At 46.8% G+C, this 20,711-nt stretch overlaps 3 protein-coding genes across 3 annotated transcripts; 2 read left to right on the top strand and 1 right to left on the bottom strand.

Annotated features, from left to right (window-relative positions):
• Window positions 1-503: 503 nt before the first annotated feature.
• Window positions 504-3,759, top strand: LOC100824625 (nudix hydrolase 19, chloroplastic). Its single transcript, XM_003557151.4, has 6 exons — window positions 504-1,100; window positions 1,217-1,357; window positions 1,475-1,579; window positions 2,435-2,534; window positions 2,764-2,856; window positions 3,148-3,759. Exons 1-6 carry the CDS (start codon window positions 621-623, stop codon window positions 3,411-3,413), a joined length of 1,185 nt encoding a protein of 394 aa, XP_003557199.1. The 5' UTR covers window positions 504-620; the 3' UTR covers window positions 3,414-3,759.
• Window positions 3,760-11,238: 7,479 nt separating this feature from the next.
• On the bottom strand, window positions 11,239-13,335 carry LOC100821774 (ethylene-responsive transcription factor WRI1). The gene is made up of 5 exons (XM_024457396.1): window positions 13,019-13,335; window positions 12,868-12,950; window positions 12,637-12,734; window positions 12,341-12,414; window positions 11,239-12,099 (listed from the first exon to the last, which is right to left on the bottom strand). The coding sequence occupies exons 1-5, from the start codon at window positions 13,273-13,275 to the stop codon at window positions 11,370-11,372; spliced, it is 1,242 nt and encodes a 413-aa protein (XP_024313164.1). The 5' UTR covers window positions 13,276-13,335; the 3' UTR covers window positions 11,239-11,369.
• A 3,590-nt stretch (window positions 13,336-16,925) lies between these two features.
• LOC100824321 (single-stranded DNA-binding protein WHY1, chloroplastic) lies at window positions 16,926-20,111 on the top strand. The gene is made up of 6 exons (XM_003557150.4): window positions 16,926-17,387; window positions 17,472-17,564; window positions 18,047-18,141; window positions 18,715-18,788; window positions 18,878-18,966; window positions 19,572-20,111. The coding sequence occupies exons 1-6, from the start codon at window positions 17,028-17,030 to the stop codon at window positions 19,683-19,685; spliced, it is 825 nt and encodes a 274-aa protein (XP_003557198.1). The 5' UTR covers window positions 16,926-17,027; the 3' UTR covers window positions 19,686-20,111.
• The last annotated feature ends 600 nt before the right edge of the window (window positions 20,112-20,711 follow it).

The raw sequence follows: 20,711 nt of genomic DNA, 5'->3' as shown, positions 1-20,711 counted from the left end.
CACGAAGTTATTTGAATTGCATGATGACGATGAAATTTCCTTGATAGTTTTCCTTTCCTCATCTTCAAGAAGTTGAAACATCTACTGCTGAATATCGCGTTTTCTGAAATCAAACGTCAAAAGTAACAGTCGTCCTCGAAAGCGGTGGGTTTTAGTAAAAATATATAGACCGATACCTATTTGAAACACTAGCCAGAAATGTGGTTGTTTTTACTTCTTCCGATCCTAAATTCTTGTCTCAAATTTGTCCAAATATGAATGTACCTACTCTTAAAAGTCGTCTAGATAGATGTAATATTTCGACAACAATTTAGAATCGAATGGAGTATAATTTACTCTTTTTTCATAAGTTTTTATTGTTTTCAGATTTTTTTTGTTCCTTTTAAAGTAATTCAAAAAAAAGTTGAAGGGCGGGGCCACAAGTCAGCGTGAGACGGTTCTTGGCGTGCGCCCTCAGTGTTCACTGGTCAGTGCCGAGAGCTGGCCCCACATGGCATTGACACACAGGTCTCTTCTTTCCCAACCAACCCACCAAACCTTCGCCGGCGACACAAACAACCCAGCCAGTGAGCCAGAGCGCCACCATCAAACCCCCGCTCCGGCGCCGGTGGTTCCTCGCCATGTCCATCCACCTCCGCGCCCACGCCTTCGCGGCCAACCCGCTGCGCGGCCTCGCCGGCGCCTCCCCCTGCCCCTCAGCCGCCGACGCCCTCCGCTCCCTCCTCGACAGCACAGACGCCCACCACCACCTCTCCAAGGTCCTCCCGTTCCGCCGGGGCCGGCCCCTCGCCCGCTCCCCGGACCCTTCCCCTTCCCCGGCCTCCTCATCCGCGCCTCCGCCTCCGCCGCTGCCGGCCTGGCGCCTCGCGTGGCTCCCGCCCTCGCGCGTGCTCCCCGGCGTCCCCTCCGAGGCCTTCGTGTTCCTCGGCGCGCACGGCGAGGCGGACGGCAAGGAGGCCGCCGCGTACTGGGCCGTCGACGTCAGCGAGGGGGACGTCGGCGCGGGGGATGGATCCGCGTTCGTGGACTTGAGGACGCTCATGGTGGCCGCGGACTGGAGGGACAAGGACACCATGGGGGAGCTCGCCATCGCCGGCCACGTATGTGCCGTTTTCATTGTTCTTGTTAACAAGTAAAATCCCCCATTAATTTATATTCATTTTTGTGATTGGGGACTGCAGTTTTTTTTTATTGATTTGAATGCTACTGCGGGCAGGCTCGGGCACTGCTGGAGTGGCACAATACAGCAAAGTTTTGTGGAGCGTGTGGAGCAAAGGCTGTTCCTACTGAAGCTGGAAGGCGAAAGCAGTGCAGCAACGAGTCCTGCAAGAAGAGGATATACCCTCGAGTCGATCCCGTATGCTTTATGCTCTATTCCTGACCTCTCCAAGTGTTTGCACAAATTGCACCTGCCAGTGGCATCTGGTGACTTGTGTTCACTGTCACCTTAAACCTTTTGGTGTATTCCTTCCAGGTTGTCATTATGTTGGTCATTGACAAAGAAAATGATCGCGCTCTCTTGAGCCGCCAGTCAAGATTCGTACCCCGAATGTGGAGTTGTCTTGCTGGTTTTATAGAGGTGCAAATTGCAAAATCTCCTATTATATGTTCGTATTGACCAGTTATGTGCTTACTTGCATCATTTGTTCTCATAAATTTCTTAAGCTGGTTTTGAGTAGGCTGACAAGGGGGCTAATAATAACTTAGTGTACCAATAGCAAGACTAAATCTGTTTGTCACACCTGGATTTTAATTGCATAGTGCATAAAAAGTTCAGTTAATGAAGAGCTTTCTTATGCAGCATAACCCTGCATCCTGCTTAGATCTTGTAACAAGCTATCATTGTCACGTTAGCCATGCTTCTAACAGAGTGGTTGAATCAGGTCACTAAGCAGAAGAACTTGAATTTGAGTTACTTTGAAAATACACAAATTTAAATCTCAAGTGTAGTGAAAAATATGCCCCACTCAACACACTGCCATGTGCTTTTGTGACTTGGCAGTTGGCACTCTGTAACATGCCGAGCAGGATAACCTGAAAATTCAGGTTTGAACTGTTTGGCATCCAGTATTTTGCTATTATTGGATAATGAAGAATGTCTTAGATATCTAGTATTTTGCTATTACATAGTAATGGTTTCAGTTGATCATCTGAACTCTGAGGCTGGGCTGAATAAGCTGGCTTTGAATACATTAAGGTTTTCAGTTGTTATTACACAGTAAGGTTATAAAGGAATTATTGCTGTAACCCTTAAGTTTTCCATCTTTTTTAAGTAGAATAAATACATTGTGAATATTTAAAGTTAACTTCACTTCAGTAGTTAAATTTTGCCCTAAGATTATGCAACTTTCAGTTCTAGTGTACATAAAGGTTCATCATCTTTTTATTGTACACTGGAAGAAAGCTAAGTATACTGCAACTGTTCGGTTTGTAGCCAGGGGAAAGCTTGGAAGAGGCGGTGAGAAGGGAAACATTGGAAGAAACTGGGATCGAAGTTGGGGAAGTCATTTACCACGGTTCTCAACCATGGCCTGGTAACAAAATATTTTCACTGTTATTTTGTTTTTAAATGAAAAACAGTGCGGAAGTATGGTACTGGAAAATTAGAATTGTGTATTCATGTTTCTAGTTATCACATAAAAAATGCTGAAGTATTTGTACAGTTGAACAAAAACTTAGTTATCAGCTGCAAAGTACTGTGTTTTCGGTCACATGTTTTCCTGCAGTATGTCTGACAGTGTTCATGTTGCATATCTTTTTCAGTTGGACCAAACACTATGCCATGCCAACTGATGGTGGGTTTCTTTGCTTATGCTAAATCATTGGATATATGTGTGGATAAACAAGAGCTTGAAGGTAATTTTTAACTTGTCAGAAGTGATATACTGTTTCTTCCTCTTTCCTGCAGCAACTGAGTGGCCTGACCCGTCTCCTATGTCACATTTGATCTTCTGTTATTTTCTTTATATGCAATATCATGCAAGCATAAATATAAATGGAATATCACAAAACAAAACTTAGTCCAATTGTTTGGTCAATGATCTGTATTGTGGAAAACATATCTTAGAAATCAACCTAGTAATCACTATTTTCTGGGCAGCTTTGGCTTTCATCTGAAATGTCATTCTTTCTTGTTCATACATGTAGATGCCCAATGGCACAGCCGCGAGGATGTCAAGAAAGCGCTAACATTTGCAGAATATGAGAAAGCTCAGAGATCAAATGCGCTCAAGGTCAATCAAATATGCAAGGGCGCCGAGAGAGGGCAGAACACCTCCTCCGGCCTTGGTGTGGAAAGCCAGGAAGCTGCTCCTATGTTTGTCCCGGGCCCCTACGCCATTGCTCATCACCTCATATCGTCATGGGCCTTTGAAGGAGCGCCAAAGGTGCCCAGCTCCTTCTCCAACCTATGAGCCTGGACCGAGGCCTTACTACTTCATTTCGATAGACGGCGGGATGTATAGCACACTGAAACATTGCAGCCACACCACTTGTATTTCTTACACTCTTGCTACTGTAGATAAGTTGTTATTCATTAGTGGTTGTAATAGAAAGGCCAAGTAAGAGGAAGACAGCAGGTTTACCAGAGGGTTTTGGCAAAGTTGACTCACTGGGACATGTATGTCAAATTGCCGGGTTATTTGTAACTTGATTGTGAGTATGTGATACATGTAACGATACATATGTACAGATTACAGAAGATCACAGATGTACACGTGTGTACCTCAGTGTTTGTTGTTAAACCAAACAATATGTTTAGTTGTGCTGCTTGGACAAGCTGGAGGCGTTTTTTCTAGTTAATGTCCCACTTAACATCATGGCAGTAGTTGGTAGATACGCGGACAAACTGAAGATGAATATGATTGGAGATGACTCTGTTGGAACTTGTAGTTGTATAAAGCGACGACTCAGTTGTATCAACAACGGCATATGTTCCACCCAAACCTAGCGCAGATTGGCGTTTGTTCCAGTAGACAAGCGCCGCGTGCCGGCGTATGCCTCAGTTTCATCGGAATGGTAAGACGGCCCAGCTCAATAGCCGGTTTCCAGGGCGGCCCAATAGGCGATCTCCAATCCGGCCCAACCCGAACCGAAGTCGGCGCTGGAAGGCACGCGTTCCTTCCCGCCAATCCGACTTCGTCTCGGCCGATGGATTCCCCCAGTCCAGGATAAATAAACAGACAGCATCTGCACATCCACGCCAGATTAACCCTCTTCTCCTCCTCCATATATACGCGCGTAATTCACCGGCGCCCAAGAAATCCATCAAACTCTCTCCCTCGCTCTCGCCGGCGCGCGATTGTTCTTTGCTTGCGTCTGATCGATCGATCCATGGCGTCGCTCGCCGTCCTCAACGACCAAGACTACCTGCGCCTGCTGGAAGAAACCGAGGAAGAAGAAGAGCTCCAAGAAGCAGAGGAAGAGCTCCAAGAAGCAGAGGAGGAAGATCTTGAAGAGCTCCAAGGGCAGCAAGAGCACGACGGCGGCGCCCACATCCAATTCGACGCCATGGACTTCGCCACCGCGCTGGGGCACGAGCTCCGCCGCTATCCAAGCCTCCTGGAACTGCATCAGTTTCTGGACCCAAACCCCGCCGTCGCCGGAGACGGAGACGACGAAGACGACGATCTGGCGTCGGCGCAGCTGAAGGAGACGGCATCCGACGGCAGCGCCTGCCCGATCTGCCTGCTCGACGACGACGACGACGACGAGGACACGGCAATGGCGGAGGGAGAGTGGAAGGAGACGTCGTGCGGGCACAGGTTCCACGGACCGTGCATCGACAAGTGGCTGAGCGACAAGGGGAGCTGCCCCTTGTGCCGGCGCCAGCTCCTGAAGACGACGACGAAGCCGCCGGCGACGGTTGCTCCTGAAGACCTGGATTTGGTGTGGAATGATCTCTTGGGGCTGTACGGGGAAGAACTCGTCGCCGGGTTGAGTTTCGTCGAGTTCTTGGATCAGAACCTTGGTTAATTGTTAGGGCGTACGTTCTAGGATTGAGACGACCTGCATGGCAATTGATTGGTTGGTTGAAAGACGATGTATAACAATCGGTTGTGTTGTTCAATATATCCTTGTATTGGCCTTGATGGCTATGTTAATCATCAGTGCTTAGACAGAGAATTTTGTATAGACAATTCCACCTGGTTTTGCAAATGATGCTCGAAATTAATTAATACGATTGCTAGAAAAGTTCGGACTACTTTTTTTTTTCTCTTTGCAGGGATTCGCGTGCTCCACACCTGGACCTACAAATTCTTCCTATTCACAAGAAAATTAATGTCTGGCTAGAATTTCCTGTGTAGCACTACCTGATCCGTTCAAAAAATATATAGTGAATTTCACTTTTTACCCATTATTACTTTGATGAAGCTGTTGACGGCAATTATACAATTTTTAGCAAGAATTCTATAATCTTACTTCATTTAAGATGTTCATCCAATTCTCCCTAAAGTTTGACCGGTGGGACCCGCTATTCAGGCTGACGTGGCTCGACTCAACATGTACGAGCACGTCTGCCGGGACGAGGTGCATACGCCGCTTGAGCGTGACATCTGGCTCTCTGACCATGGACCTCATCGCCAGTGGCACGTACAAACGCCAACGCACTGTCGCATTGGAGTGGGCCATGCATGTCAGAGCTGGTGACGGATGCAGCAGGATGCAGGATATCCTGAACCTGACTTACATGAGGCCCATCGATCATGAAGGAGACGTTGTGGCTGCACCTGGTGGTGCCACACGACACGAGGCCATATGTGTTGACCATCTTCATGGATGCCCGTTGTGGGGCTTCTCGTGCAAGTCCGGCGTCGACATGGTCAAAATCTTAAATGGGTGTCGACGACGTCGGTCTGAATGATGGGACCCGTCAGTGGAACTAGCTAGGAGTAATATGATGAAAAACTTTAAATGGAGTAGAATCTTGTACTGCAACATTTGCTAAATGAGGTTAGATTAGAGAACTAGCTACCGCTAAATGGGGTAATTGGTGTCAACAATTTTAAACGGTGGAATTCACTCTAAAATACAATGTGGCCTAGTTTTTGTCGTATGTTGCAACACGGTGAAATGTGGTGTCGCTCAGAGAACTAGATGGAATTCTTATCTCGCGGCTTGAAAGTATTCGAGCTCAAGGATAATCTTTCCGAGCGTGTGGTGGTGGTAAGGGCGCATCTCCCGCAGGGAGACCCATTTAGCACGGACTGATCCGTTTGTGTCCAAACTGACAAAAAAACGTCGCAATGCAGCGATCCATTTTAGCCACCGTCTGCTATTCTGCCAGCCACGACCCATTTTCGACCCAAATTTGGTCTGGGTTTGCATCTGGACGGACAACATCTCTGCACTACGCTTGTCCTCTCCCTTTGCTCCATTGTCCTCCCCTGTCCCGCATGTCCATGACCAACAAAACGGACCAAATAGGTGGCTGCGTTAGGAACACTGGCAGACCCTAACGATGGGGCGGACAACAAGTCCAAACCTGTACGGGTCTGACCCAAACGGACGCTTTTGGCCACAAATTTGGGTCATCCCGCTGGAGTTGTCCTAAGGCGGTCTCCGAATTTTTTTCCTTAACGCGTTGAAGGCTCAGGCAAAAGGAAAACGAGAAATTGGCGCCTCAGAGCGTTTCTATTTCCTTCGTTCTTTGGCAACAGTTGCAGTCCCTAGACAACCGATGGATCAACGGCCTAGTTTTTTTTTTTTTGAGGGGTATCAACGGCCTAGCTAGGTTCGTCCAGCAGGTTATTTCTGTTTGTTCTTTGCAGGCCGTTGATCTGTAGACAAACGCATAAGTCCAATAGCCGATCTCTAATACGGCCCAGCAGGATCCAAGCCAGCTCGGTCCACACGGACCGAAGTCGGCGCTACTACAGGCCACAATCCGAGTCATGCACGCGTCAGTAAATATAAAGAAGCGCCGCCGGCGCCGACACCTTGAGGATTGCTCATCCGCCCAATTAAGGCCCAGTTACCCTAAAATTTCTCCTCATCCGTGCGTAATTCGGTCACCAGCCAGCGCCCAGCAATCCATCGATCCCGGCCGATCTCGCCGGCTTCTAGCTTGAGACGCCATGGACATCGTCCTCGACCACGGCGACTACCTGTACGAAGTCGACGAACAAGAGCTGCTGCCCCAAGAAGAAGACGCCATGGACATCGACGCCGCCCTCGACGACTTCTTCGCCACGGAGCTGCTGCAGCGCGAGCGCCAGCCCCGCCGCCGCCGCTTCGTCGTCCCGGACCTCAACCTCCCGCCTCCCGCCAAAGACGACGACGACGACGATCTGGCGGCGGCGGCGCTCAAGGACACGGCGGCTCCCGACGGCAGCGCCTACCCGATCTGCCTTCTGGACGACGAAGAAGACGCCGACATGACGCCGGGAGCGTGGAAGGAGACGGCTTGCGGCCACAAGTTCCACGGGCCGTGCATCGAGGAGTGGCTGCGCGGTCAGGGAAGCTGCCCCATCTGCCGGCGAGAGCTCGTGATCAAGACGCCGACGCCGACGGCTGATCCTGATGATGCAGACATAGACTACTTGGCGTTGGCGGAGGAGGATATGGTGCTGTTGCGCGCCGAGGCACTAATCGCCCGCATCAGTTTCCTCCAGTCCATGAATCGCTTACTTACTAGTCGTTAGATTAGGCTGATTGATTGATTGATTGATTGAAAGAACCATGTAAAACAATAGGTCTCGTGTTCTTTCTCAATTGTGAATTTGTGATTGGGAATGATCGACGGCTATGTATGTTGATTAATGAATTCGTTGGTTTATGTGCAAAATGATGCTTGAAATTAATGTGGAGTATTCTTATTTGATTAACCCGTATCATACATGTATACTACCATCGTATTAATACAGTTGATACTAAAGTTTGGGCTATAATTTCTTTAATTTCTTTTTGCGGGGGCTTGGATTATATTTGAGTACTCCACACCTGCATCTAAATTCTTACGAGGATACCATTTCTGTGACCAGGATACCATTTCAGAGCCATGGCGGCATTTCTGAGCCGAATGACTCGTTTTCGTTTCAAGTACAGCCGGTGTATACTTGTTGATCTAACTACGCAATTTGAACTTTTTGTCCTAGGTTTCTGATCCTGAATGTAGAAGTACCCGTCGATGGTGGATGTAGAAGGTGCCCTCATCACTTTCATGTATCTCTTTCATGTACTTGTGATGCCGGACGAACGCTTGTAATATTTGCGACACGTGTGATGTTTCAGTCAGCCTGCAGTTCTCCTCTGCACCAGATTCCACCCTCTCGCAGCCCCGAATACTTCAATAGACACCCATTCCACCAGCTTAGTCCCCCACTGGAGCAGGCTTCGATTTGCTTCCTTTATCTGCAAAATTGACCAAAGATTTAACCAATAACAGAATTTCTTCACCACATCGAATGGCGATCTCAGATGGACACCAGGAAAGCAAAGCTTCATTTCGGGTGTTCTAGACCACCCAGAACAAACTTGCAATTCCAACCAGCACAAGCTTCCTCATTTTTCCTGAAAACCTGGAGATCCATCCATCCCACAGATCAGGCACCGAATCAGGTATTGCCGGCAAATTAAAAGCACACTTGAGCACATTCCACGTAAATCCCGCAATTAACAGGGCATCGCAAGAAGAGGTGATCAATTGTTTCCTCCAAACCACAAAAGTGACATAGAGTTACGTTTCCCCCTTTCACTCCCTATTTTCAAGTTAGTTTACGTCTCCAATGTACTAAAAAACTGGGTCTTAAGCATCATGTCAATTCTTAAGGCTCGGTCGTAAGATCTTCTTATATTCGCCCAATCCTATGGCGTTGTTTGGCGTTGGTTCCAATAGTTGTCGTTGTTACACCAGGAAGAAAAAGAAAACCTGGCGGCGTATGCACCGTTTCATCAGATTGGTATAAGATGGCGCAGCCCAATAGGCGATCTCCTATCCGGCCCAACCCAACCCAACCCCGATCCACAAACACACGCACCGAAGTCGGCGCTGGAAGGCACGCGTTCCTTCCCGCCAATCCGACTTGCTCTCGGTCGTTGGATCCCCAGTCCAGACTCCAGGCCAGGATAAATAGCATGTGCACAGCACATCCACGCCAGATTAATAACCCTCTTAATTCTCCTCCTCCATTGTTGCTTAATTTGATCACCACCGCGCCCAGAAATTCATCGATCTCGCCGGCAATTTTGGCTTGACGGCCGGCGACGCCATGGACACCGTCCTCGACCACGACCGCCTGTACGAAGACGAAGAACAAGCGGAGGAGGCCATGGCCATGCTCCTCGACGACCACGCCGACTACCTGTACGAGGACGACGAACAAGAACCGCTCCAAGAAGAAGACGCCATGGACATCGCCCTCGACGACGAGCTCCAGGAAGGGCACGGCGGCGCCTCCTTCGCCCAATTCGACGCCGCCCTCGACGACTTGTTCGCCACGGAGCTGCAGCAGCGCGAGCCCCGCCGCCGCCGCTTCGTCGTCCCGGACCTCAACCTCCCGCCTCCCGCCGAAGAAGACGACGACGACGATCTGGCGTCGGCGCTCAAGGACACGGCGGCTCCCCACGGCAGCGCCTGCCCGATCTGCCTGCTCGACGACGAAGAAGACGACATGGCCGGAGCTTGTGGAGCGTGGAAGGAGACGGCGTGCGGGCACAAGTTCCACGGGCGGTGCATCTCGAAGTGGCTGCGCGACAACGGGAGCTGCCCCATGTGCCGGCGACAGCTCGTACCGGAGCGGAAGACGACGGCTGCTGAAGACCTGGCGTGGGTGGATCTGTTGCTGTCGCGCGGCGAGGAACTAATCGCCCGCTTCAGTTCCCTCCAGTCGTCCATCCATCTCTTAATTAGTTAGTTAAATTAGGTTTGGTTGATTGATTGAAAGAACCATGTAAGAACAATCGGTCGTGTTGTTTTGTTTGTTTCTCAATTGTGATTTGGGCCTGATCGATCGATGGTATGTTGATTAATGAATTCTTTGGTTATGTGCATGCAAAATGATGCTTGAATTGTGAAGTGTTCTTATTTGCGCTTAACCCGTATCATACATGTAATACCATCGTTTGTATACAACTGCCACTAAACTTTGGACTGCAAATTCTTTTGTTTTTGCGGGGGATTGGATTTGAGTATATCTACGAATTCTTATGAGTCAAATGGCTCATCTTTGCGACCAATGCACCATTTTGAAGCCAATTTGGCTATGAAATGGTGTCATGGTGGTAATTTTCTGAGCTAAATGACTCATTTTCGTTTCCAGCACGGCCGGTGTATACTTGTTGATTAATAATGCTTTGATCGGTAGCATAGGTTGTTCATTTCATTTTAGCAATAACATGTTGCATGTCCACCCAAACCAACCTCTAGATCTTGATCTATCTTTCGTTTACAATTCAGGGCTTCTTTATTTCCTCCTTGAATACACCCTTAGGCCGTGAAGCAGTTTTTATTTTTATTTTTGCAGCCGCCAGGGAGGAGTATCTTTTTCAGGAGCGTATAAGAACTTGGATCAACGGAGTGGGTACTAGTCTTAGTACCATATTAAGTGACTCCAATTTTCCCAAATATAGATATATCTATGACAAAAAACCGTCTAGATACATGTAATATAAAGTCACTTAATATGGGACGGAGTGGGTACTAGTCTTGTTTTGGGGGTTTTGAGTACTACATATGCTATCCACGGATATTTCGTTTTCACGAGAGAGCGTCGTCTAGATGGGGATTTTGATTAGTTCTTTCATCGAAAATCTAACTAGAGAACGGTCGCTATATAGTTTTAGAGAGCGCACACCCGGGCAACGTCCAATTCGTCGAGATGCCGTAGAAAGCAGGAGGAAAAAGCGAGGAAGAAGAAGAAAGTTACTGGCGAAACACAACGCAGCAATTCGACCATTTAAATTATGAATTATGAATCATTAATTTCTTTCCGAATCAAACTGAACATACAGGGGAAATCACACGATGAACACCGCCGCTGGTGAAACAAATTGCCCAACCAAAATAAGTATTAGTACGGGTCTCATCGACATGCATGTATGTGCCATGGCCATGGCGGCTATCTCGAGGAACTTACTTCCACAATAAGCAAGCTAGTTCCGGGCTATAGCCATCGGCCCACTGTACCACCTCCTCTTGTCTTATTGCACACCCCCAACCTATCTGTTATGAAAGTTTTAAGTAGCATGCTATAACGTCTCAAGCAGGATGCTAACACCTGATTTAGCGCCATCAAAAGGTGCCATAAACAAATAGCGCGCTACAGCGGCGCTATAACTTGCTTTAGCACTGATTTTCAAGCTACCCCTAAATTGCTTAACATGTTATTTAAAACTTTGGGTATTACTCCGGAATATCATATCACGGTAATTCACAAGCAGCCCCAGAGGGACTCCTCGATGCGCGCGAAATTGTCGTCCAGGCCCAGCTCGTACATGGAGCACGAGAATGCCGTTGCCGCCTCCCCCTCGCCGGCACCGTACAACACCTCGCCGAATGACTCCTCGTTCTCCTCCGCTGCTCTTTGGGCCGCGTCGGACACCGCCGCGTGACCACCGATGTCATCATCGTCATCCACGGTCGACGGAGGCTGCTGCTGCGCGACCAACTCCTGGAACACGGATGACCGCAACAGCAAACTGAGCGCCGTCGTGGTTGGTGACGGTGACGGCGACGGGCCGCCGAACACGCAGGACCCGGCAGACACATCGTCGGCGATCGAGCTACCCCTTCCCTTTACGAGCGGCGGTAGCAGGCGGGGAACGTGCATCGTCGGCGGCGGCGTGATCAGTGCCGCGGGCGTGCCGCCGCCGCCGAGGATGGCTAATTCGGCGGCGGGGGTGTTGGTGTTGATGGTGGAGTTGGGCTTGAGCCATCGGATGTAGGAGCTGAGGTCGAAGTTGGTGACAGCGTTGATGCCCCGGTACTCAATGGCGGCGATGTCGTAGGCGCGGGCGGCCTCCTCCTGGGTGCTGTAGGTGCCTAGGTACAGGTACTTGTTCCCGAAGACACGCCCGATCCGGGCCTCCCACCGCCCGTTGTGGTGGTGCCGCGCCACGCCACGATACTTGGACACGCCACGCGAGAACCCGTTGCTCTTCCTGCATCAGCAATAGCAATTGATATTCGATTTTGCAGTGTCTTAGGCGGTCAAGAAATAATTATTTCTAAATCGATGCTAGCAACAATATGATCCGATAACTGATGATCATGATTTTATATACCATGCGAATGTAGAGAAATTCGAGTCACTTATTTCTGTACGAAAGAAAGAAGTAGATTTTTCTCATGAAAATTAATTATTAGAGAAACATTTTTCTATACAGGGGGTAGGTAACTCACCTTCTTATGGAGGCTAGGTATTCTTCCCTCGACACGCCCTGCATCACCTTCAGCTCTTTCTCGTAGTCCACCACCTGTTCATGAACAAGATCAGTATACAACGAAGTACTCCATACATACTATCTTAAGAATATTCAGTCTTTTTTTTTGCGCGCAACTAGATTAATATTCAGTCCTTCACCGCAAAGAAAAGTAGATATTCGAATCTCAACTAATACATAAAAATTATATATTAGAAAATAGAAATGGAAAAATATACATGGTCAAATACGTATATGTACTCAGTACGTACGTACCGGGAAGTTGGTGTAGGTGGTAGGTCCCCAGTACTTGAGCGCCGCCAGGTCGTACGCTCTCGCCGCCGCTTCTTCCTCGTTGTACGCCCCAAGATAAACTGCTCCATCCACGGAGTACGTATATACGGTAACAAGAAGATGATCAGACGAACGTATATATACAGGAACTAGTTAGTTTGGGCGCCACGTACGTGTACGTATTTACGTATGTATATTTGTACGTATACGCACCTTGCTTTCCTTTCTTCTTCTGCGTCGGGTTCCACGTGCCTTTGTCCCACAGGTGCGCCTCGAACCTGCCAGTCCAACGATGCCTGCGTATACATATAAAATACGTAAGTCCGGGCAGAAAACGTATAGGCCTGAATTACGTGTTCTGTACCTGCTGACGCCCCTGAACCTGGAGCTCCTCTTGGCCGCCGCATTGCCCGCCGACTTGTCGCCGTCCTTCCCGCCGCCGCTCACCGTCGTCATCCCCGACACCGCCGGCGGCTCCCTCTTCCGTCTCTTCACGCTCTTGATCGCCACCGGCGGCGAGACGCGCGGCGCCGCCTCGCAGTACCGCATCCCTCCTGCTGACCCCCCGCCGCCGCCATTGATGAGCTCGTCTTTCACCAAGGTGGAGCAGTAGGCCTCCATGGCCTTGTTTGGGAACGTTCGAGCTAGCGCAAAGGGGGAGCTGTGGCCGGCGTGCGTGCTTGAGCTTATATGAGCGCCCGGCCACGGTCTAGCTCTAGCTAGCTAGGTGGTAGTTAATGGTACTACGTGTCTATGGATCCTTGTTTCCATCTATGGGGGTGGACAAGGACATGAGGCCGTCGATGTTCCCGGTGCCAAGGGATTTGTCTCTTCTGCATCAGCCAGCTGCTTGGTTTTGACAGCTTATTACACGATACAGTATACAGTATAAAGGCCCATGCATTGGTGGGTTGCAGTATATAGCAGCTAGCTAATTGCAGCCGATGTGGCCTGGGGCCTTATTACCGCCCTGCAAAGATTTGATCAAAAGATATACACCCATTGGTTTAAGTATAGTGGAAAATTAGTATCCGAGAAAATTTTATTCTCAAGAAGAATATATAGATAAATTTTAGGATGGAAATTTGGTGCAGCATTTTAATTAAGGACTGGAAACTGACCAAGAACTTCCAATTAGCTTTTTTTTACTTGGTGTATCTCATTAATTGTGTGAAAAATGGAACTGAACCAGCTATTTCTAGAATGATCATTTATATATTCCTAAAATATAAACAGATGGAGACAAATTATAAATCTCCCATGCAGCATCTCAAGATGGGAATTGCAAGCTGTGAAAGACAGGGACTACTACATGCATGACGTACTGCCCTATCGCGAAAACACCATCCCTTTCATCACAAATGATAACACCAAGGAGGCTACACGTTCCTAATTGTTGTCTTATTAGCATTTCCCACTTGTAACTAAATATTGTTTGCTTCATGAATTGATATGGTTTTTCTCAAGGAACTTGCCCAGCATTTTCCTGGCGTTTTCAGCGTCTGTATATGCCCGTAAAGGCCATAGTTGTACATGTTCTGTCGAAGCTGTGTGCTGCTGCCTAGAGCCTACTGTGCTGTCTCCTTTAATTTGATTATGTTTAATTATATGACAACGACTTGAAACTATTTGTAGTTTTTTCTAATAAGAAGAAAATATCGACAGTTTAACTCAAACATTTTAGCCGGGAAAGTGATGCTTGGAATGCGGAAATTTCCTAGCAATTGATATGGTCTCGTAGAAAAGCACAGAAATTCTTGTATGTTCCAAACATGCATGGTTTCCATCAGGGACATTTTGTTGGTACTCAAACTTAATTTGGATCCATGCATGCCTCCATAGGCTCCTTTGCAGTTGACATTTCAGAAGAGTTTGTACTATTTCATAACAATTCCCATCTTTGTTTGATTTGGCATTTATTTTATATGAGAAATATTCCTTCTACCTGGGCTTGCTGCTAACAAAAGAGCATAAGTTGTGCTATGATACTAGTCACCTTATACAAATGGCACAATTTATCCTATGATTTGTGCTTTCTTTTGCTGTCATATCTATCAAAACTAAAAGGCCTCAAACGTCGTCTCTGCCTGTTCTCTCTCTTTACAGTCTCATGCCCCACGGTTTCTCTGTTTTCTTAATTTACGTACTTTATTGCAAAATTTGAGGCGAGAAGAAAAATCAATACCATCAGCAAGAGGGGTTTTAGATGAGCTTTTTTTTTCAACCTTATATCATTCTTTCGGCATCCTGCCGGTGGCTAATTCAACTAAGTTGTGCTATATGTCGCGAAAAGCTGCATTATGGATGCAAGATATAGCTACCTACCTTAAATTAATTCTTATATAATGCTAATTCTCCATCCATGCATGACAATGGACAAGTCAAAAAACGGGACTCCCAATAACCATTTCCCACACACGCTGTCAATATTAAAAATGACAGTTTTTCAGAGATAAATTTGGTGCGGCAGGCGCCGAATTTACACCATTGAAAAGGTATGCATACCCTCCTCTCCTTCAACATTGAAAAGGATGCATAACCAGATCAAAGTAAATATACTGAATTACCCTTGTGTTAGAGAGAGACAAAATTAATCAAGAGAGAGAACATTCTTGATCAAGATCGATAGACCGTACTATGCGCTATGGAACGTAGGCAAACTTCAAAGCACATCGAGCTGGATAAAATTAAGGTTTAGGCGGCTATCTTGGTAGAGTGAGCACCTTGAGAAAACTGCTAGCTATTGACAGTTGAATATTGTATTAGCTAGGACAGTTTGCGGTTGTTGTTCCGTTCTTCTTTCTCTCTCTGCTCTGTTATGGAACCAAATCTAGCTGGAATTAAATGTGGAGTTTTAATTAAAAAATATATTTGATCACATATGCAAACATAATCAAGTCATTTCGAAAAATCACTGAAGTGTCCAACATGATTTGTTCTGAAGATCAGGATGCATCGCCCTCCCTCTTACGGTATCTCTAGATATTCTGGCATCACCAAATCAGACAGTTAATTAGAATGCAACTCTATTGATTGGTGAGATCTTGCACGAGCACAGGAAGAAAGCGACCTGCATCTCTATCTCATGGGCTCAGGGCTCAAGACTCTACATTTCTTAATAGAGTAATTAGTTTATGTAAGACTAACAGCAGCACCGGCATAATTAATCTGGGTTTTCTGTAGCTGATTAAGTTCAACTTGGTTTGCTGCAGGGTTAGGGTCGGCATTGTAGAGACAAATTGATTAATTAAAACGCCCTTGGGTTTGTCGCTGTTTATTTTACTGTAGTCATTAGTCAAGCGTCTTCCGTGTTCATATAACATTCGGAAAAGAGAAGAAAATGACAGGCTTAAGGAATAAAAACACTGTTTTAGAGACTTAGCAGCGTGTAGGAGTAAGACGTAAAACGGGTCAAAATAATGACATGTTTGAATACGGCTGACTGACGGGCACACATAGGCAGGACAGGACACGGTTTTAAGCTCCTTATCTAGAGAGGAAACGGCAAAACTCCAGCATAGATTTGGAGATTCTCGATCCGTATTAAAAGGAATTGATTCAATCATTTTGGGTTATAACATTATACTAGCAATGGTGAATATTTTGTGGTAACCGAAGAAATTGTGTATCGATCACTCAAGCATATATATGACGAGTTCTAAGTAACACCAAGGAGATAGGCCGGAATGAGTGTTTTTTTTCCGAGCTTATTATTGTCATTTTGAATTGCAATAATTGAGATCTGTAGGCTATTTGCTGCTTCAATTACAACCCGTCTATAGTTATAATTGCACGACTATGAGTTCCAAGCAGTGCATGGTCCTGAATCATCGAGAGCCACCGTCCCCAATTTCCTTACAACCGCAGTTGATGCCGCATGCCCGCATGAAGAGTGGCACGAGACGAACTCAGAAGTGATATTGTCATGCAAGATCCTCGTTCCTTTTTTACGCTGTCTCCCAACTCCGTCTTGTTCCTTCGTGCCGTCATCAATCCTCACCACGATCTTTTTCAACACACTTTTATTCTACTATTTCTCACCACTATTGCCACCCCACCCTAACATCGAGCGTAGTTCATCGCCGTTGCCCGCCACGATTCGCCAGCACCGCCGCTCGCCGATGTACGGACGGTGAAAGAGGAGAGGGTCAGCGAGGGAACACATTTTCCGTTGCCAATTTTGCACACTCTGCCCTGCCCGCGCTCTCCGCCAGGTGGGCCCGCCTCCTAAGACGATAACGTGACGGTCCGATTTTGCCCACGGGCCTGACCGCCGTCCAAACCACACCACAGGATAAACCCCTTCCGGACCAAACGAAAGAAAACCCCTCCACACCCACCATTCCTCTGCCGCCCCCAACCCGTTCGGCGAAATGCCGCCGCCGCTCTCCCTCTCGCTCCCCTCCCCGCCGCCGCCCCTGCTCCAGCCCCACTCCCTCCTCCCGCACCAAGCCAAGGCATTCCACTCCCTAACCCTAGCCCCGGCCCGGATGCCGTCGGTGCCCGCTTCCTTCGCCTGCTCCGTCGTCCCCGCGCGCCACTCCGACTACTTCGACCCCCGCGCCCGCGCCCCGCCCCCGCCTCCGCGCGACGAGTACGGCGAGCCGCCCCCGCCCCCGCTGGCCCCGGGGCAGGGAGGGCAGAGCGGGCGGGTCTACGCCAGCTACAGCATCTACAAGGGCAAGGCGGCGCTGTCCTTCGACCCCAGGCCGCCGCAGTTCGTGCCGCTCGATGTAGGTAGAGCAGCGAGTGGCGTCTGCCGCGCTTTGCTTGCTGTGTGTTGATGGGGTGTTTTTTTTTGTTTTCAAATTTCGCAGTCTGGGGCGTACAAGGTGGCCAAGGAGGGGTTCGTGCTGCTCCAGTTCGCGCCCGCGGTGGCCGCCCGGCAGTATGACTGGACTCGCAAGCAGGTATGCAGGATTTTGCTCCAATTCGTGTTGCTTTTAGTGTTGCTTTCAGTTAAAAGGTTTATTATGTTCTGGTGTCATGTTACATTTTTTTTTTGATAACGGTTAGTAGTTCCGAGCCGAGGGATTTACTAGTTAGAGACAGGTGTCGGTTGTTTAAATTTGGGAAGAAAATGCTGGTACTGCGATCCCTAATTTGCTTTGCTGAAGATACTTTTTGTTGGAAGTTAATATTGCTGTAACTTGTAATGAAGCTGAACCTATTACTGCCTTTTATAGCTGACTCCAGGCTTGGATAGTTGATGGTCTGCAAGTTAATACTTCGAAGTTGGAGGAATGTGTTATAACTCTATTTGTTTAGTTTCTTTGTAAATGATTTCTGGAAGCTCAAATGTTGTATTTTTGCACTTACCCAAAGATAGGATTAGCGCTTGGTGTTCATACGATGATGTTTAAAACAACTTGTTTGATGTAATGTGATGCAGGTGTTCTCGTTATCTGTGTGGGAGATGGGAACCTTGCTTACTCTTGGTCCAACAGATTCGTGTGAGTTCTTTCATGACCCTTTCAAGGGAAGGAGGTTAGTCTTGTTTGTTATAACTTGTATATCTGATAACTAGCTCCCTTTTTTCCTAGTGCATCTTCCCTGGTTGAGTATTTATCTCACAGCAGGAGGGTATGTGGCTCATTATGTTAAATCTGCCACGTTCTGTTCTTCTCATGGGCATCTCCAACACAATTCATTTCCATTGCCAGTCCATTGATTTAGCAAGGCATTCATCCTATCACACCTCTCTGATGCTTAGCAACTCCTTTAGCCTTATCATGTTGAAATAGAATGGAAATACAGGAAGACACTGTATTCCTTTCTTTTGAAGAACATTATTAGTTTGCAAAAGAGAGACTTTGTTTTAAATGCTGTTTTGTTAGTCTGTCCAATCTTCTGTTTGATAACAAAGGTCATTAGTTAATGCATGTTTTAATTAAATGTGTCTACATCATATTCATGAAGACTTCAATCTTCTTCACATTCTTGTATTGTTTGTATTTATATATTTAATATTTCTTTTGTTACGTTTGAATTTTTCATTGGTATTGTGAATCAACAAAACCTTAGTACTTACTATTGCTTCATACATTCATAAAAAAATAGCGATGAAGGTAAAGTGCGCAAGGTTCTAAAGGTTGAGCCAACACCAGATGGCAACGGTCGCTTTTTCAATCTCAGTATGTTTTCACCATCACACTGGTACAAATTATTTTTGCATCTGAATCTGCATTCACAAAATGTTCTGATGATCATTTATTTCTCTTAGGTGTTCAAAACCGTCTTCTGAACATTGATGAGAGCGTTTACATCCCCATAACGAAAGGAGAATATGCGGTCATCGTGTCGACTTTTAATGTACGTGGCATTTTCTTGGTTATCATTGTTGTACAGGAGCTTTATAATACTCCCTCCGTCCAACAAAGGATGTCTCAACTTTAACTAATTTTAAATGCATCTATACACTAAATCATGTCTAGATACATCCAAATTTTGACAAACTTGAGACATCTTTTGTTGGACGGAGGGAGTACCATTTTCCGTTTACACGGCACTAGGTTCTACTTCCATAAAATATGTATACTTTAACATATAACATGGCTGATATGCTGCAAAATGAACTTATTACATGGCTGATGATTTACACCCACCCATCAACCTATCTATGTCATGCATTTATGATTGTTTGTGCTTCATCTGGCAAACTGAAAGAAGATTTTTTTGATAACTAGGTCTAACTTGTGCTGTATGTCTGCTACATTATTTCTTTCAGTCCAATTACCCTGTCTCCTAGATATTGAGTTTGTGAAATGAGGGCACTTTTAAAGCTAACTATTCTTGTCATATTCAAGAACCTATAAGAAATAGGTGGATAGATGTTTTGCCTCTTTTTTGGGGAAACTATCATGCAAAAATAACCAATTCTTGAAATAGCCTTTCTGAACAAGCTGTCATACTTGCAGTACATCATACCACACATCATGGGGTGGAGCACATTTACAAACTCTATCAAGCTTGAGGATTCACAGCCATACAGTAGGCCGCAGTCCTCGCCTGAACTTGAGTGGCGAAGGTGACGAGTGATGCTATTGAGTGGAGCTGGCAACAATTAAGAGGATGAAATTCTTGGTGGTGTTCCTTTCAGAGAAGAAATTCTTGGCGGTGTTGTTCGAATTTTTTTTTGCTGGGCAATATCTGGTGTAGTTAGTTAATGAACAAATGCCTTCTGGTTCCTGCCTATTTCTTTTGTCTCTCCTTACAGCAGTCTCACAGGTTCTGCCACAGATCCCAAATCCGTTGTCTCTGCCACAGATCCCAGTACTCACTTCGGAGTTGCAGCCTGACAGGCAATGCAAAGGCCCCTAGTGAAGTGAATATGCGACATGTGACTACAAAGGATTCCTAGTTCTATCTTGCTAATGATATTTGTCTCGATTCAATGTCTGACTCTTAATTCAGGAATGGCTTACATGAGATTATTACAGTGGTAGTTATTGCCTTGAGCTATTGTAGCCTCATTTGCCTGAGGATCTGAAACCTGAACTGTTTGCATTTGCAAGACACGCTGTTGACTTGCTGAATGTTGATTCCAACGTCTAAAAACAAAATATGGATACCAAACTATGCTTGCAAAGCAGTCAGCTGAAGTAAACTCAAATGACATACTCGATGCAGCACTTACTCATCTTCTGGGTGGTCCCCTGTAGACCTGGAATATGGAAGTTTACAGCCGATAAGCATTAGAAAGAACTTTGACCCTGCATCTGAAATTTGCTTCCACGCCTCCTTTTCTTCCTGCAACGTCCAAGAGGGTAACTATGGAGCTGTCCCGGTTTGTTTGGATGGAGTGAATGGCAGGGAACCGAGTGAGTGACCCAGTGCCGAAGATGAGGACCACCGTGACGAGCTGATGTTACCATCTTGATCCTTATGACCTTTTTTCCACCGTCAAGGAGCCGCCCTGCAAAGATGTTAGTGTGATGGATGGCGCGAGACTCACGAGAGTGGACTGAGCAGCCTACGGGATAGGAGCTACTGCTCCGAACTAATGGATCAAACTTTTGCTGCAAGGTTAGGAACCATTTCCATTACTCTGTAAGATC

The sequence above is a fragment of the Brachypodium distachyon genome, chromosome 1 (genome assembly GCF_000005505.3).
Source record: "Brachypodium distachyon strain Bd21 chromosome 1, Brachypodium_distachyon_v3.0, whole genome shotgun sequence".
NCBI lineage: Eukaryota > Viridiplantae > Streptophyta > Magnoliopsida > Poales > Poaceae > Brachypodium > Brachypodium distachyon.
This window is presented reverse-complemented; position numbering and strand designations above follow the sequence as displayed.